At 40.8% G+C, this 14,935-nt stretch overlaps 4 protein-coding genes across 6 annotated transcripts; 3 read left to right on the top strand and 1 right to left on the bottom strand.

The window, feature by feature from the left end:
- Window positions 1-56: 56 nt before the first annotated feature.
- Window positions 57-7,152, bottom strand: LOC108009159 (helicase ARIP4). 2 transcript variants are annotated; one of them, XM_017073267.4, is made up of 8 exons: window positions 6,869-7,152; window positions 3,668-5,947; window positions 3,007-3,608; window positions 2,751-2,949; window positions 1,990-2,683; window positions 1,820-1,928; window positions 1,527-1,760; window positions 57-1,476 (listed from the first exon to the last, which is right to left on the bottom strand). In XM_017073267.4, coding segments are annotated over exons 1-8 (4,893 nt in total). In that variant the 5' UTR covers window positions 6,871-7,152; the 3' UTR covers window positions 57-703. The 2 variants fall into 2 exon arrangements, with proteins under 2 accessions (XP_016928756.3, XP_036669443.3); XM_036813548.3 differs by lacking the exon at window positions 6,869-7,152 and adding an exon at window positions 6,441-6,637.
- A 590-nt stretch (window positions 7,153-7,742) lies between these two features.
- Window positions 7,743-9,465, top strand: LOC108009160 (beta-1,4-glucuronyltransferase 1). Its single transcript, XM_017073268.4, has 4 exons — window positions 7,743-7,889; window positions 7,946-8,943; window positions 9,002-9,155; window positions 9,220-9,465. The coding sequence occupies exons 2-4, from the start codon at window positions 8,132-8,134 to the stop codon at window positions 9,442-9,444; spliced, it is 1,191 nt and encodes a 396-aa protein (XP_016928757.2). The 5' UTR covers window positions 7,743-7,889; window positions 7,946-8,131; the 3' UTR covers window positions 9,445-9,465.
- Window positions 9,466-10,200: 735 nt separating this feature from the next.
- Window positions 10,201-10,888, top strand: LOC108009161 (uncharacterized). Its single transcript, XM_017073269.4, has 2 exons — window positions 10,201-10,299; window positions 10,354-10,888. The coding sequence occupies exons 1-2, from the start codon at window positions 10,249-10,251 to the stop codon at window positions 10,831-10,833; spliced, it is 531 nt and encodes a 176-aa protein (XP_016928758.3). The 5' UTR covers window positions 10,201-10,248; the 3' UTR covers window positions 10,834-10,888.
- Window positions 10,889-13,126: 2,238 nt separating this feature from the next.
- Window positions 13,127-13,842, top strand: LOC139352558 (uncharacterized). 2 transcript variants are annotated; one of them, XM_070995132.1, is made up of 2 exons: window positions 13,127-13,240; window positions 13,297-13,842. In XM_070995132.1, exons 1-2 carry the CDS (start codon window positions 13,190-13,192, stop codon window positions 13,780-13,782), a joined length of 537 nt encoding a protein of 178 aa, XP_070851233.1. In that variant the 5' UTR covers window positions 13,127-13,189; the 3' UTR covers window positions 13,783-13,842. The 2 variants fall into 2 exon arrangements, with proteins under 2 accessions (XP_070851233.1, XP_070851234.1); XM_070995133.1 differs by having other exon boundaries at window positions 13,168-13,240; window positions 13,400-13,842.
- Window positions 13,843-14,935: the final 1,093 nt, after the last annotated feature.

The raw sequence follows: 14,935 nt of genomic DNA, 5'->3' as shown, positions 1-14,935 counted from the left end.
TTTTTTTTAGCATCCTTTCTTGGGGTATTGCTACCCTTAGCCGAAAGAGAGACCAATTTTCGAATGTTATTCCGTATGAGTTTTTCTATTCATGGGCATCTAAATTAAATACAATTGGGTAGAACGATTGCTTAAACAGTATGTTACGAGCTATGAATATTTATTTAGATTTCTTTTGTATTTTTCAGAATAAAAACTAATAACTTATCGTAATTATGCGTTTAAAAAGAATTTACTATGATAAGATAATAAATAAATTAGAGGAAAATAGAGGTAAGGAATAAAGGCCGAGCTCTGTTGGTCCAGTCAAGGAAACACCTGAACGACAAAGTATATAATTACTGCATGCAAAATATTTTGATTTGCAAACCACAACAACATTATCATGGGTAAATTGAAATTTAATAAGTATAGGAAGCATTGTGTGCGGTTTATTGATCACTTATATGATCGTATTAATTGTCTAATATAAAGATAATTATTTGTTTAAACAGTTTACTTTACGCTCTTTGAGTACATTAAAAAATGTAAAAAGAAACAATCATGAAACATAATTTCCGAATAATCTTCTATACAGTAAAGCAACGCGAATCGAAACTATAAAATTATCATTTACAGATAGTCTGAGTATATTTGAGCTCGCTAGAGTGGCTTCGCCCTGAACTGGACTCGGAGATATTGGACCATAGTCTATTTACACTCGCTATTGCGACGACCATTCGTTGATGGGGTAAGTACTACCAATGTACGATGGCTGTCGAATAGACTCGCTTGACGCTGGTGAATTAACAACCGAACTCCAATGCTGCCGGGGGAACGCATTCGAGTTCACGTAAGACGACGGAGCACCGATGTAAGACGCTGGCGGATGGAGGTTGGAATGGTACGGTGCGAAGTTCAGATTGCCGTAAGAGGTGTAGTTATTGATGTGGTAGCTGGAAGCGGGGGGTGCGGCCTTGTGCTTATTGTCATAGTAATCGTAGTACTGCGGCGGATATGTGTGCTGGAAGGGTTTGGGCTGGAAGTACGAGCTATCCGCCGGCGGCGCCGCCTCGCTGTTCGGAGCTCCTGGATGCGGTGGTAGCGGCGCATTGGGTTGAATACTATTGGCATTGTTGTAACCCTCTCCGGCAGCTGGCAGGTGATTCTGATGTTTGTACGCCTGCGGCGGAGGTGGCTGCTGCGGCGGTTGCTGCTGTGGTGGCTGTTGTTGCTGCGGCTGTTGTTGATGCGACTGCTGCTGCTGCTGCGGCTGTGGCTGAGATTGCTGTGGGTAATTTAAGTCACAAGGCATCTGATGCGGATTTGATGGGGTGGCTAAAGTATTATTTGGTTGCGTTTGGGGCTTAAAGTGTTGCATGTTCTCCGTGGAATTTCTCTCCTTCGTAGACATTTCTGGCCGGGTAGTGCTTGCTGGGGTGCTCTCCTTGTTTTTGACTACATGTGGCTCGTCATCAGCAGTCAGATCTTTCACATCTGGAAAAAATTACTCAATTAAATATCTTTTTCAAAATCGTAAGTCTTACCTTCTTCTGGAGTTTGGGGCTTTGCGGTATCGGTGTCACAATCGGAAGTAATGTCAATTACATCGTCCTTATTTGTCTTTTCTGGTTCGGTTTTTGCCGTAGTCCTTATAGCTATGATCTTCCCGCTATCCAACTGCATGTATATTCCTTTCGTCGACTTGAGAACCATAACTCGTTGACCAGCCTTTAGGATTATATTGGCCTTGTCGGCCGAATTTGTGGGAATGACAACATCTAAAATAGTTATTAGTTAGCAATTGATTGGTGTTTATTGAACATTAGAGGCGACTTACCAAGTGGTAAGGTCATTTCTTGGGCAGTCATTCCCTGCCGCTGCCACACGTCAGCCGGAATCCAACGAGTTGATCGCCCTCCAGTTGACGGAGTGTTCGGTTTTACGTGCTGTGGGTTGTAAAACAAATACTTAAAACATTTGCTAGATCGTAATGTACAAACTACTAACCTGGTTCATTGGTTTGGTGATAACAGTTCCATCGTTATTCACGATCTTGTAATGCATTTTCGCAGGTGCATAATTACATCTCTGATTGACGGCAGCTTTCTTTTCCATCTCGTAGCTGCGATGAGCTTGCCTTTTTTCCGCTTGCGAAAGCTTTCTGTCCTTTTGATCGACCAACAAACTTTCGTGCAAAAATGGTTCCTTTGTCACACAATGTCTGTGTAATTCAAGAATAGTGTTTATTATTGAGTCGGCATGAATGATAGGTTCCCTCCGATCGTCCTTTTCCTTCTTAATTGGCGAGTGAGTGGCGCCGTTTAGTGGTTTGGAGTCAGTTTGATCGTCTAGTGGCTTCTTATCCTCATCGTTTGATTTATTTGACTCATCTGGCGACATATTTAAATCGACTTCCTTCTTAATTTGGTCACTGGCTAGCTTACAGCCCTCCTCGGATGGTGTGCTTGGTTTGCTCAAATCGTCTGCCGTTTTATTCGCTTCCTCGGTAGTTTCCTCATCGGAGTCATAGTCGTGACAGAGGTTGGTGATATCCTTCATCGAAAGATGCGCCTCGGGATTGCATTCATCGACGATTCTGTCGGACATTCCTTGCTTTTTGATTTGCCGATCGTATATCTTTTTCTCCAAACACCTATCCATAACAATTCTGTATACAAAGCACGGCTTTACCTGACCATATCTGAAAATTGGGCAGTCAATTTAAGTTAATATCGCCACGATCAAACTAATTAAGTATCTTCTCTTACCTATAAATCCTATATACAGCTTGTGTATCGTGACAGGGGTTCCAACTGGCATCGAATATTATAACGCGGTTCGCTCCGGTGAGGTTAATTCCCAATGAGCCGGCTCTTGTTGATATTAAAAAAAGCTTAACATTACTATTTGCATTGAATTCATTGACTAGCCTTTCCCTTTCCTGCGAGGAAGTAGAACCATCCAAACCTGAAACGAAACTATTTGGTTAAAAAAAAATACAATGCGATTGGTGTGCATACTTACGAAAATACGAGCTATTTTTAGTCCAAAGTTGATTGCTACCAGGGACATAACTAGATTTTAGATAAACTTCGAGTAAGTTTAAGGTTAAAAGACTTTGGCTAAACAACAGAATACGATCTCCTAAATGCAGGCTCTCCTTCAAGATGCAGAAGAAAATCTCCATTTTCGGCGAATTCGATATTAGGCCCGACACATAGTTCTTCATTATGTCAACAGCCCACGAACACGAAAATTCATCGTTTCGCTTACTCTTCAGCAACTTTTTAAACGGCTCGGCAGGAACTCCAGTAACGTTTTTAATGCCCGTGGCATTCCATTCACTCGGTTTGCTCGAATTGCATTCATTGTCTACTTGATTGTTTGAACACGGCGTTTGTATTGTCGTTTCGACGGTTTTTATTTCATTTGTGTCCAGATCCACTATTTCCGAGGACCCCGTAATACTTTCAAAGTTGCTTGACATGCTCGTATCCGTTTGTTTAATGACTTCAACACAGCCCGGTTTGGGAAGAATACTGGAATCCATCCAGTAGTTGTTTTTACCCTCACTACCGAATGTTCCGTAGTTAAGAGGCTCCGGTTTTTCGTCGTAGAAAGTAGGGCTGCAAATAAAAATATATACATTGCAGTTTGGAAACATATTGGTTATTAAATACCCTACCTTTTATTTAAATATTTAGCATTCAAATCCGATGATGTGGGTATATTAAATAAAGTTTGATTTTCGGCTTTGGGCAATGTATCGATACTGTTGATCGGTTCCGCGGGTCCGGTTCCATTACTTTTTCTCTCGAGAGGCGATGCCACACTCAGGACAGGATCTGGACTGGGCTCGACTGTTGGGGTGGGAACGCCCTTGGGTACCTCCTCGTCGATTTCTAAATCTAAATCAGTCTCACATTTTTTCAGAAAATTATACAGAACATCAGGATGGTTCCAGATTTTGCAGCAAACTGCAAAAGCTTTAAGCGGATTGGGAAACGCCTTCGTGCGCACCACATCGGTCATAAAGGTGTCATAGAGCTTGCGCTGAAAGACGGTCATTTTGGCCAGGATGACGTACTCGTACTTCTGCGGCAGCGTGAGTTGCAGCACCGTGTGTGATCGCCGCTGGACGAATCCCAACAGCAGGGAGTGCAGCACGTGCGCTCTGTACCGCATGAGCCTGATGTCATCCGGCGTGGAGTCCACGCACTGGCCATTCTGGATGGGCCGCTCAAACATGTTGCAGAATTCCGTGCGGGTGCCCAGGTAGTTTGGTCGCACGAAGTCCACCATGCACCAGTACTCGAGCAGGTTGTTCTGCAAGGGATAGCCGGTCAGCACGATGCGACGCCGCGTCCTGATCTGCTTCAGGGCCAACGAAATTCCGGCGTGTGAGTTCTTAATGCGGTGCCCCTCGTCGCAGATCACCAAGTCGGGACCTGGCTTCACCAAGGCCTCGTACACTAGGTTCATGAGATCGCTACTGGAGTCCATGCCATCGGGTCGAATGACGCTGCCCTTTCGCTTGCGCGTCTTAACCAGCTTGAGGGCCAGCAGACGAAACAGCTCGTAGCCTATCAGAAGCACGCCTCCATCGTGCACCCAATTGAGGATCACCTTCGCTCGGGCCGTCAACGTCTTCTGCTGGTCGTTCAGCACGTAGATGTCGAAGTTGCGGGCCCGCACATTGCTGTCCGCCGAGTAGCGCGGGATCCACATGTTGAACTCGCTCAGCCAATTCTGCAGGGTGTTGATAGGCATCACACACAACACCGTCTTTGCCGAGGTGTGCCTCAGGAATATATCACAGAAGGAAACAACCTGCAGTGTCTTGCCCAGACCCATGGAGTGGGCCAGAATGCAGCCGAAACCGCTCGATTTGTTGTACCTCCGTGTGGATTCAATGATGTTGTCGTACAGGAAGCGGACGCCGCCGATCTGGTGCGGCTTTATCACCTTGGCTATCTGCGGGGCCAGGTACAGGGTCTCCTCGCCCTCCGGATGCGCCATGTTGACCACCACCTGTCCATTCTCGTCGGGAACGTTGTACAGATCTTTGACGTGCATCCCGCTGTTGGTGGCGTCGTCCGACTCGTTCAGGTCCTCGTCGTCCTCCTCCTCCTCTTCTTCGGAGAGGAGGATGCAGTCATCGTCGGAGCTGTCGTCGATTGTGACCACCTCGCTGGGCTGCTGTACGCTGGCCTCCTTGTGAAGCACTTCGTCGATGCTGCCCCCGCTCAGACTGCTGCTGTTCGACTCGTCGAACGTGTCCGAGGCGATTTCCTCCTCCGGGAAGTCAACGGGCGGGTGGTGCTCGACGGGAGTGGCCACCGAACAGCTTTCGATGCCCTCGCTCTCGTCTAGCTGGAGAATGCGGAAGAACTGTTTGTGCACCACCTGCTTCTGGATCTCGCGCATTGACTTCTGTTGACCAGCAACGCGAGCCAAGCGTTCCGATTCCTCCCGCTGGGCCGCCAGCGTGGTTGTGTCCAAGTTGTTCTCGTTCATCACATCGCGGATGTTCTTTCTCAGATGGCTGTTCTTCTTTTCCTCGGCGGCCGCCAGACTAATCTTCTTGTTCGCCGCCTGTTCCTCCGCCGACGAATTTTTTCGCTTGTGGCCGTAAGGTACTGTGTTCTTGGCCACCTCGGCCAGGGGATTTATGACCCGATCGGGCTCCATAGGCTGACTAATCTCGGGGCAGTATTCTGGCATTTTAGCGGGTATTTCCGCGGCTCCATCGATGGGTATCGGTATGGGTACGGGTATGGGAATGGGCGGCTGTAGCTGTGGCTGTGGCTCTGTGGGGGTGTTGTGGAAGTACCGCCTGGGATCCTCCGGAAACATCATTGAGGGATGAAACTCGTTAACATTGGGCCAACCCTCCGGCTTTTGTAGTCTTTGGTTAACTTCGTAATTGTGGTTCGATTCTTCCATATTGGCCTCTGAATTATCCCTGTGGAGTAGAGGAACGGATTAGTATTGGCTGCATACAAAGGTGAAGGATGATATTTGATTGGTTTGCAAAACAAATAACTTCATATGAATGCCAAAAACAAAAAACATTTGTTTACAATTGGTTTGTTTTGAACTCGAGTGGAGCTTGAATTCCGGCCCTAAGTTAAAAATCCTATGTATGTTTTTCGTCAGAAATGCAGATGGATGATAATGGCTATTACTACACCCATGTAACAGATGAGCAATAGAAACCCGACTTATCCCATCGCTAACAGAGGTCACGGAACCAATTAACAAATCTTCGGGGACAGGGGCGTAGTAAAAACTGGATCTGGTTACTTCTTGGTATCCATTATGTGCGGGGAGACAGATGTACATATGTACGTAGATGATATATGGGTACTTATAAGAGTTTACAGGGATTGCTATTTACTTGGCATGGATAAATTCTTGGCTGTTGACACTTATCAGAAGCACCCCTACATACTTACATACATACAGGTGTAATTTTCGCCAGCCTATTGACGGAATATACAAAATCGTATATATCCACTGGCAGGCGCTTAGCTATATAGTGACCTATATCATAACTGAACGATCGTGGTCTTACATCAGCAGACTTAAGGGGAGTATCTGTCAATTTGCCTTTTACAATCCACACATGTATGCACATTACATACTCATATACCCAAGTACATACTGAAATCGTAACCGGGCCGGATTTTTGTCTTTAAAATGGGCAATTGATTTGTTTTTTTTCACAGTTCTATTTTCAATACCAAGGGGAAGGATAAATCAAAACAAATTATGGCGAACACTAATTAAATTATATATGCACATTAACTGTGACGGTTTTTTTTCTTTAGTTACAAGCAGGATTTTGTGTACTTGGGTTTGGGGCACAAACAATCTTACGTACATTTACATGCAGCCGGCGAATAAGGTTTTAGGATGAAAGAATTAACAACACAGGCTCTTAATTATTGTTATTATATACATATGGATGTTTTCCTATATGCACGATTGGAAGGTTCTTTTTATTGGTGTTCGGTTCTGAGATTCTCGGTTTATCACGTCCGCCACTTGTGTTCCGAATGCCAATTTCTTTAGATTGTTTTTATATTAATTTAAAATGTTATTCTCGATTTATTTTCTTGCTGTTTTCAACATGTATATTTGTATATAATGTATACATTACTCTACATAGATATGAACAAAGTTTAGCCCTGGTGAACGGTCAGATTGCATGATGAGTGACCGTTTTTGCGGGGACCTATTGCACGGCTCGTCAGGAAGATTAATCGAAACGAAAGGGAAATGGAACAGTAGAAATTAATTTGAAAGGGTTTTAACGTTTGGTTTTTACGTAGAGCTCCCGGTTACAGTGTTAATACAATTCAAAAATATCAATTTCTTTGGAATTCTGCAAATAATTGTGTTAATTTTCTTCAAACCGATTAAATGATTTAATTGCAAAAAACATCTTTTTACAGCATATTGTTCGAAGAACTTTTTAAATACCTTTAAAAGTATTGATGGCCATATAAAATAAATAATACACTTTACAAATGAATTTCATGGTAAATAAATCATGCTCTTACACCTTAAACAAAAATGAAGCAACAACACTATTTTACAACTATAATTTCTAGAATTTTATGAATCATATGGTTTGCAGGAGAGTTCAAAGAAAAGTCTAACTAATTATATTCCTAATAAACATTTCCATTGTAACTAGTCGGTAAACTGAAGTGGAACAGTATATTTTCAGTATTTCATAAGAAACGGTTAGATTTTCATAGGCATAGGCCACGGTCACACTGCAAGGATATTTTTAACGTATATTATGAAAAATTAAAACGATTACAATTATATCGTAATTAAGGTTGTGTTTTCCTGATAAGTAACTGCTTTGTGATACTCGTGTTGCTCGAACAATGGTAATTTAAAAATTGCTTTTTAAGGATATCATACTGACTATTGTCCTCTCTCCCAGTGCCACATATCAAACTGGAGTTCGCTGAAAATTGTGCTAGCCCTCCTCTCAGTCAATATATTCTGGCTTATGAAGGTGTATCCCCCGGCAGGAGGTGATGCTCCGCAGAGGTGTCCGCCTCCAGAGGCCACTCCTCGTAGTCCTGCGGCGGCAGAGTGTCCCTAGCATGCGGATATTGCCTATGCTATGCTGCAGCCGCTAAATAATTTGGATGGTTTTGTGGCTCCCAACAACTCTGCATCTCTGGCCTTCGAGAACATTGACCTGAGCTACGGACGGTGGGACAATCAGCAGCTGTACATGATCAAGGATTTCGCTTTGCTGGGCGAACAGTACATGGATACCTCGGACGGCAGTTTGGTTTGCCTGGCCACCCAGACTTCGGTGGAGCGCCTTAATTCGCTACCCCAGGTGGCTGCCAATTGGCAGGGCAAGATGTCCGTGGCCGTTTTTGCCGCCGGTCAAGAAGAGTTTCTTGTCCTGCAATACTTCGTCACCTACATGCGCCTGTGCTTTGCCAACATACGCGAGAATGCCACCTTTCACCTGCTCATGCCGAGGGACTTCAACAATTTGCCCCGTGTGTTGGCTGTGCCGCTGAACATGAAAGGCAAGTTTGACTGCCAGTACCCGGATAGAACGCTCAAGTCCCTGCTCAAGTTCCGCTCCCTGAGAACGCTGCAGTGGCGACAGAGGAACACCTATCCCCAGAACCATATGCGGAACCTGGCGCGCAAGGGCTGTCAGACGAAGTATGTCTTTCTCACCGACATCGACATTGTGCCCAGCACGAACAGTGTCCCCCAGCTGAACCACTTCTTCAGGACAGCCAATTGCTCCAAGAGCTGTGCCTACGTAATCCCCACATTTGAAATCGACGTAAGAGCGACGTTTCCCCGCTCCAAGAACGCCCTGATCCGCTTGATAAGGAAGGGACTTGCTAGGCCTTTTCACGAAAAGGTGTTTATTTACAACCAATATGCGACTAACTTCTCCAAGTACGTTTTTCTCAATAAGTCTTAGAAAATGAATTCTACTTAAATACTTGTATTTCAGATGGCTGTCCACAAACACAAACGAGACGGAGGTATCTGTCAGCCATATTGTAACGAACTTTGAGTTTCTGTATGAACCATTTTACATTGCTGTGGACAACGCACCAGCACACGACGAAAGATTTCTGGGCTACGGGTTCACAAGGAACTCCCAAGTGAGTAGAAATTATACTTGGAATTTGAATCGGGTTTGGTCCACTTACTTACATGTTTCTGCAGGTGTATGAGATGCATATAGCTGGGTATCAGTTCTACGTACTTTCTCCCGTTTTCACCGGCCACTGGGGATTGCAAAGAAAGCAGGCGAGACCGGCTTGGCGAGAGCAGCAGAACAACGCGAATCGCCGGAAGTTTGATGTTTTTAAAAGCGAAATATTTGTGCGATACAAAAATGATCCACGACTGCTGTTGAAATCGAAAAAGAATCAAATCCTAGTGAAATAAATACACCATAGATGAAAAGTATTCAAATAGCGTCTGTCTAGAAGGATGGTTACCTTAAAAGTTTACTCAATTGTCTCTGCTTATAATACGAATTATATACTATAATGGATGGTTTTTAATGATCCACTTTTGTGCTGATGAGAGTATAAAGAACAGTAACCCAGGGATACTAGCTCTTTTGCACCTGTACCAGACTCTCCCGTAAATGTGAAAGAGGCTATTCTGTGATACCCATTCTTCTAAAATTTAGAATCTAAATTAATCACGCCGAATCCATCACAATAAAATGAAAACTTTTAAAGCAGTTTTATGGATTTAAAGTCGGATCTTAGGAACTTTTTGATCTGTTTGAAACCATTCCTCGCATCCCGATTGATATTAAGAAATTAAATAAAACACTGAGAAGTCTTTTAAAATGTTGCCGCCAGAGCGACTGTTTCTCAGACTAGCGCGTACAAGTTGCTTTTAACTTTTTAATGCATTAATTTTTGGCATGGTAATAAATCCTTTTGTAAAATCTTTTAACATGGCGACACATCGGGATAGTTACGCCACTATAAAACCTTTATATAATATTATTGTGAACACACCGAAATCTATTCACTTACTCTATTAGAATTATTAGGCATTTTCGTGAGTTAGCATTTTATACTTTTCAGGCAGTTTTTTGAATTTACAATCATATCTTAGGAGTCACAATTTTGCGTGCCCACGAAATGACAACCGCCTGGAATGGGATATAAATAAACCAGCTGCTCAATCTCTCACTAGAACAGTTTAGAAGTTAAACCATTTAAGCCCAAAATGAGACGAAATCTGTTAGTTTTAGTGTTGGTTTGCTTCGCTGTCATGATAGTAAGTAGAAAGGAATTTTTTTAAACAATTCTATTACTTTTTCCATCATATTAGGACGCTAAATTCGATATTGTCTATAATATGCTACTTACAAACCATCCTGGAAATTTGATAACTACCAGTCTACGCACATATGGGCGCAATCCAAGTCCAATTTCTGGTAACATTACAATTCTAAAGGATCTTACCGATAAACATCGGATGTCAGTGGATATTTTAAGGCTTGATAACAACGAAGTGGTGGACTTTCCGGGAGTGAAAAACCGGAGAATTTGCGAAGCTATCATGGCATTCTTTGATCCTTTCCTTAAAACCACGCTTACGAGCAAAAACACCAACTTGAACCTTAAAAAAGGAAAGCTGTGCCCCTTGCAAAAAGGCAATTACTGGGTCAAGGACATCGTGTTTGACATAAATGAGTGGAAGACGTTCTGGTGGCGCGTTGGATCCTACATCGTTAGTTTTACGATATTCAATGAAGACGGAACATTTGGCGGTAGAATTAAATTACAAGTTAAAGTTGATCCGATATAGTCATAAATAATTATAATATGTATATGTAAATATTTAAACATGACTTTCAAAGCTATTTACACTGTGTTACAAAATAAGACCTTAATTATTTACCTCGATGTATGCTAGAACATCTTTTTCGCTTTCAGTGCCCGTTTTTTAAATGTGTTCACAGAAAAATTGACCTACGTAAGGATTCTTAGAAAAAGGAACTCACAGTTGAAAAAAGCTGTTTATGGCTTTTTCCCAAATCGATATATGCCTACTTGGTCCTTTTAACTGTTTATTCGAGAAAAAAAGTGTAATCAAATTTTAAAGATTTAAATCGTTACTCACAACGCCTTTTTATTAAGTAATAAAAACAGACTTCAACGATTTAACGGCGTGAGAATGGGCGTGGCTAGAAGGAATTCCTAGAATTTTTACGTCAAATCTCAATTTTAAACATTTTAAAGTTATTTTGTTAAAGGTTATATTTATTGAAGACCACCGAAATCTATTCACTTACACTTTCGGTTATTTTATGCATATCCATGAGTTTAAAAGTAGCTTAAACGAATTCTTATAAACTAGATAAATAGTTATTATGCAAGCCCACGAGTTTGCAATCAGCTAGAAAGGTATATAAAAAGACTGCTCATTCTCTCTGTAGAACAGTTCAGAAGTTAAACCAATTGCAGCCAAAATGAGACGAATTCTGCTAAGCTTAACGTTAGTTTGCCTCGCGGTTAAGTTATCTGCAGCATTTTCATTACCTTTCTATAGCCGTATTTCATTAAACAAGGGCACTAATTTGGTTGTTGTTGATGTGTCTGTTACAAATCATCCTGGAAATTTGATTTCCACCAACCTACGCACATCAGATCGTGCCGCAAAATTAATTTCAGGTAATGTAACATATCTGATGGATCTATCCAACGAACAACGCGTGTCGGTGGATGTCAAGAAGACTAGCGGACTAGTGATGGACTTTCCGGGATTCATAAATATGAACATCTGCGACGCTATCAAGAAATACTTTGATCCTTATGTCAAAACTACGTTTAAGACGGGCGAGAATACCAACTTGGATTTTAAGAACGGAAAGGTTTGCCCCTTCCCAAAAGGTACTTACTGGATGAAGAACATAGTCCTGGACGTTAATAAATGGAATTCACCTTGGTGGCTGATTCCTAGTTCCTACAGTGTTAATGTTGTGGTCTTCAACAAGGACGGATCACATGGCGGTAATGTTGCCTTCCGAGCAAAGCTTATAACGAAATAGATATTCCGTGTGTACCTGGAAAATAACATATTAAATTTTAATATTTATAGATTGATTAAAATAATGTTGGTTATGTTAGAATACTATAAATATTAAATGTACAAAACTTTCTCAGTTGTTTACAATTATTATTATTACAATAATTTTGCCACATTAGACGTTCGCGTACATATTGAATCAACGCGGGATACTAGAAATTTATAAAATTTCCTGGATGGAAGAAACAGTGTGAAATAATGAAAAATAGTTTAAGTTGCTTCTCTGCTAAGAATGGCAAAAAATGGAGGAGGACATGGTTAAATCAACACTTCCAGTGATGCTGGTCAAGAATGTTTAGAATTGAACCCTTTACACAGTATAGAGATGTAAACGTTATTTTCTCCGTGCTACAAACTTCCCACCAAAATTATAATTCCCTTTCAAAAAATAAAGGAATTGTTAAAAAATATTGGTTAAGTTATGCATAACCAGGAGTTAAAATTAAGCTATTAGGGTTTGTAATCAATTCTTGTGAACTATAAAAGCTTATATTAGTGTACAAGCATTCAAATTTAGAATCAGTTTATTGTATTAACAGTCAGATTTATTCCGTCTGAAGAACAGTCGAGAAGTTAAGTGCAAAGTTAGGCGAAATATGTTAAGTTTATTGAGTTTGAGTTTTTGAGTGAGTTTTTCAATCTACACAGCAGTACCTTTTTGTAAGGGGTAATTACTGGGTCAAAGACATCGGGCTTGACCTCAATAATAGCATCGTTAATTTTACTACCTTCAATAAAAACGGAACACGTGACGGTAGGATTTAGTTAGTCTTAAACAGATATAGTCCTTTTCACAAATGATTATAACATGCAAATATAAATATTTAAACATGGCTTTCAATGTTAGTTATCTAAGTGTAAGAATATTACAAATATTAAATGTGAAAAACTAGCGCAGTTTTCTGTATCGCCAATTTGATCAATTCGATAGGGGTCGTAGCTTAAACGAATTGTATAAATTAGAAAAAATTGTATTATGCTAGCCCACGAGCTTGCAGTCAGCTAGAAAGGTATATAAAGAGACGGCTCATTCTCTATATAGAACAATTTACAAGTTAAACCATTTATACCTAACATGAGACGAAATCTACTAAGTATAACGTTTTTTTGCCTCGTGGTTTTTATAGTAAGTTATCTACAGCCTTTTCATTACCTTTCTATAACCATATTTTATTGAACAAGGACGCCAAATTAAATGTTGTTGATTTGTCTATAAAAAACCAACCTGGAAATTTGATTTCCACCGATGTACGGACATCTGGTCGAGCCCCAATATTAATTTCAGGTAACGTTACATATCTGAAAGATCTATCCAATGAACAACGCGTGTCGGTGGATGTCAAGAAGACTAACGGACTTTTAAGCGTGCTGGACTTTCCGGGACTCATAACTATGAACATCTGCGACGCTATCAAGAAGTTCTATGATCCTTATATCAAAACTACGTTTAAGACGGGCGAGAACACCAACTTGGATTTTAAGAATGGAAAGCTGTGTCCCATCCCAAAAGGTACTTACTGGATGAAGGACATCGTGCTGGACCTTAACAAATGGAAGTTACCTTGGTGGGTACTTCCTGGTTCCTACAACATTAATGTTTCGGTCTTAAGTAAGGACGGATCACCTGGCGGTAATATTGCCTTCCAAGCTAAACTTAAAAGGAAATAGATATTCCGTGTGTACCCAGGAAAATAACAATTTGCATTTAAATATTTATTATTATATTTATTGATTAAAAAAAAGTTGGTTATGTATGTTGGTACTGTAAATATAAAATGTACTAAGCTTTTCCAGTTGTTTGTCCATATTGAAAAAGCGAGATACTATAAATTTAGTAAAACTTAAATAAAACAGCTCTATGCCAAAAATGGCAAACAAAAGGCAGACTAGCATAGTTAAATCAACTCTTCCTGATCAAGAATATAAATAATAAAATAAATACTTTACACTGTATTGGTTTGCTACAAACTTCTGACTGAAAAGGTAAAGGTTTTGGCAAAATTGTCGGCTGTGTTATGCATTCCCATGTGTTTAAATACACCTGTAAGGCTTCGTAATCATTTCTTGTAAACTAAAAAATCTTATTTTATGTGTACAAGCACACGAGTCTGTTTATAGTCAGGTTTATTCCTTCTAAAGAACAGTTGAGAAGTTAAGTGCAAAGTTAGGCGAAATATGCTAAGTTTATGGATAGTGTTCGTCTGCTCCGCTGTTTGGATGATAGGGTACTCTAAAACTTTTTTTAAACCATTTTCTTAACAGTCTGAAAATTAATTAGGACGGTGCACACTTCAATGTTGAGCATGAGTGGGTTGAAGTCTATACTGGGGGTTTGAATTCAGTCAAGGTGGTTGGTCAGGACTAATTTCACAAAATATTACTCTTCTGGGGGATCTCAGTGATTCACATAAAGTGACGGTGCAATTTTTCAAGATTAAAGGAACGGACTCTGAATTTTTCGAAATTATCATGAGGCTCTTCTGCACCGCTCTAAGGGAGTTTTTCAATCCATATATCAGTACCACGCTTGAGACGGGCATAAGCACCAACCTAGACTTTGAGAATGAAACCGTATATCCCTTGCCACAGGAAACTTACTGGGTAAAAAATATTATTTTCTATGTTAATAAGTGGAATCCTGGTTGGATAACTGCTGGTAATTACTACTTATGGATCGCACTCTACACCAGTTGCGACAGCAATAGCGGCAAAGTTGAAATCAAACGTAAACTTAGTGAAAAATAAAGATGAATTTTAGTTCTCTTACATTTTAAACCTTAATATTAAAAAGATACAGTTAAAGTACAAATTTAATTTAGAA

This window comes from Drosophila suzukii, chromosome 2R (assembly GCF_043229965.1).
Source record: "Drosophila suzukii chromosome 2R, CBGP_Dsuzu_IsoJpt1.0, whole genome shotgun sequence".
NCBI lineage: Eukaryota > Metazoa > Arthropoda > Insecta > Diptera > Drosophilidae > Drosophila > Drosophila suzukii.
This window is presented reverse-complemented; position numbering and strand designations above follow the sequence as displayed.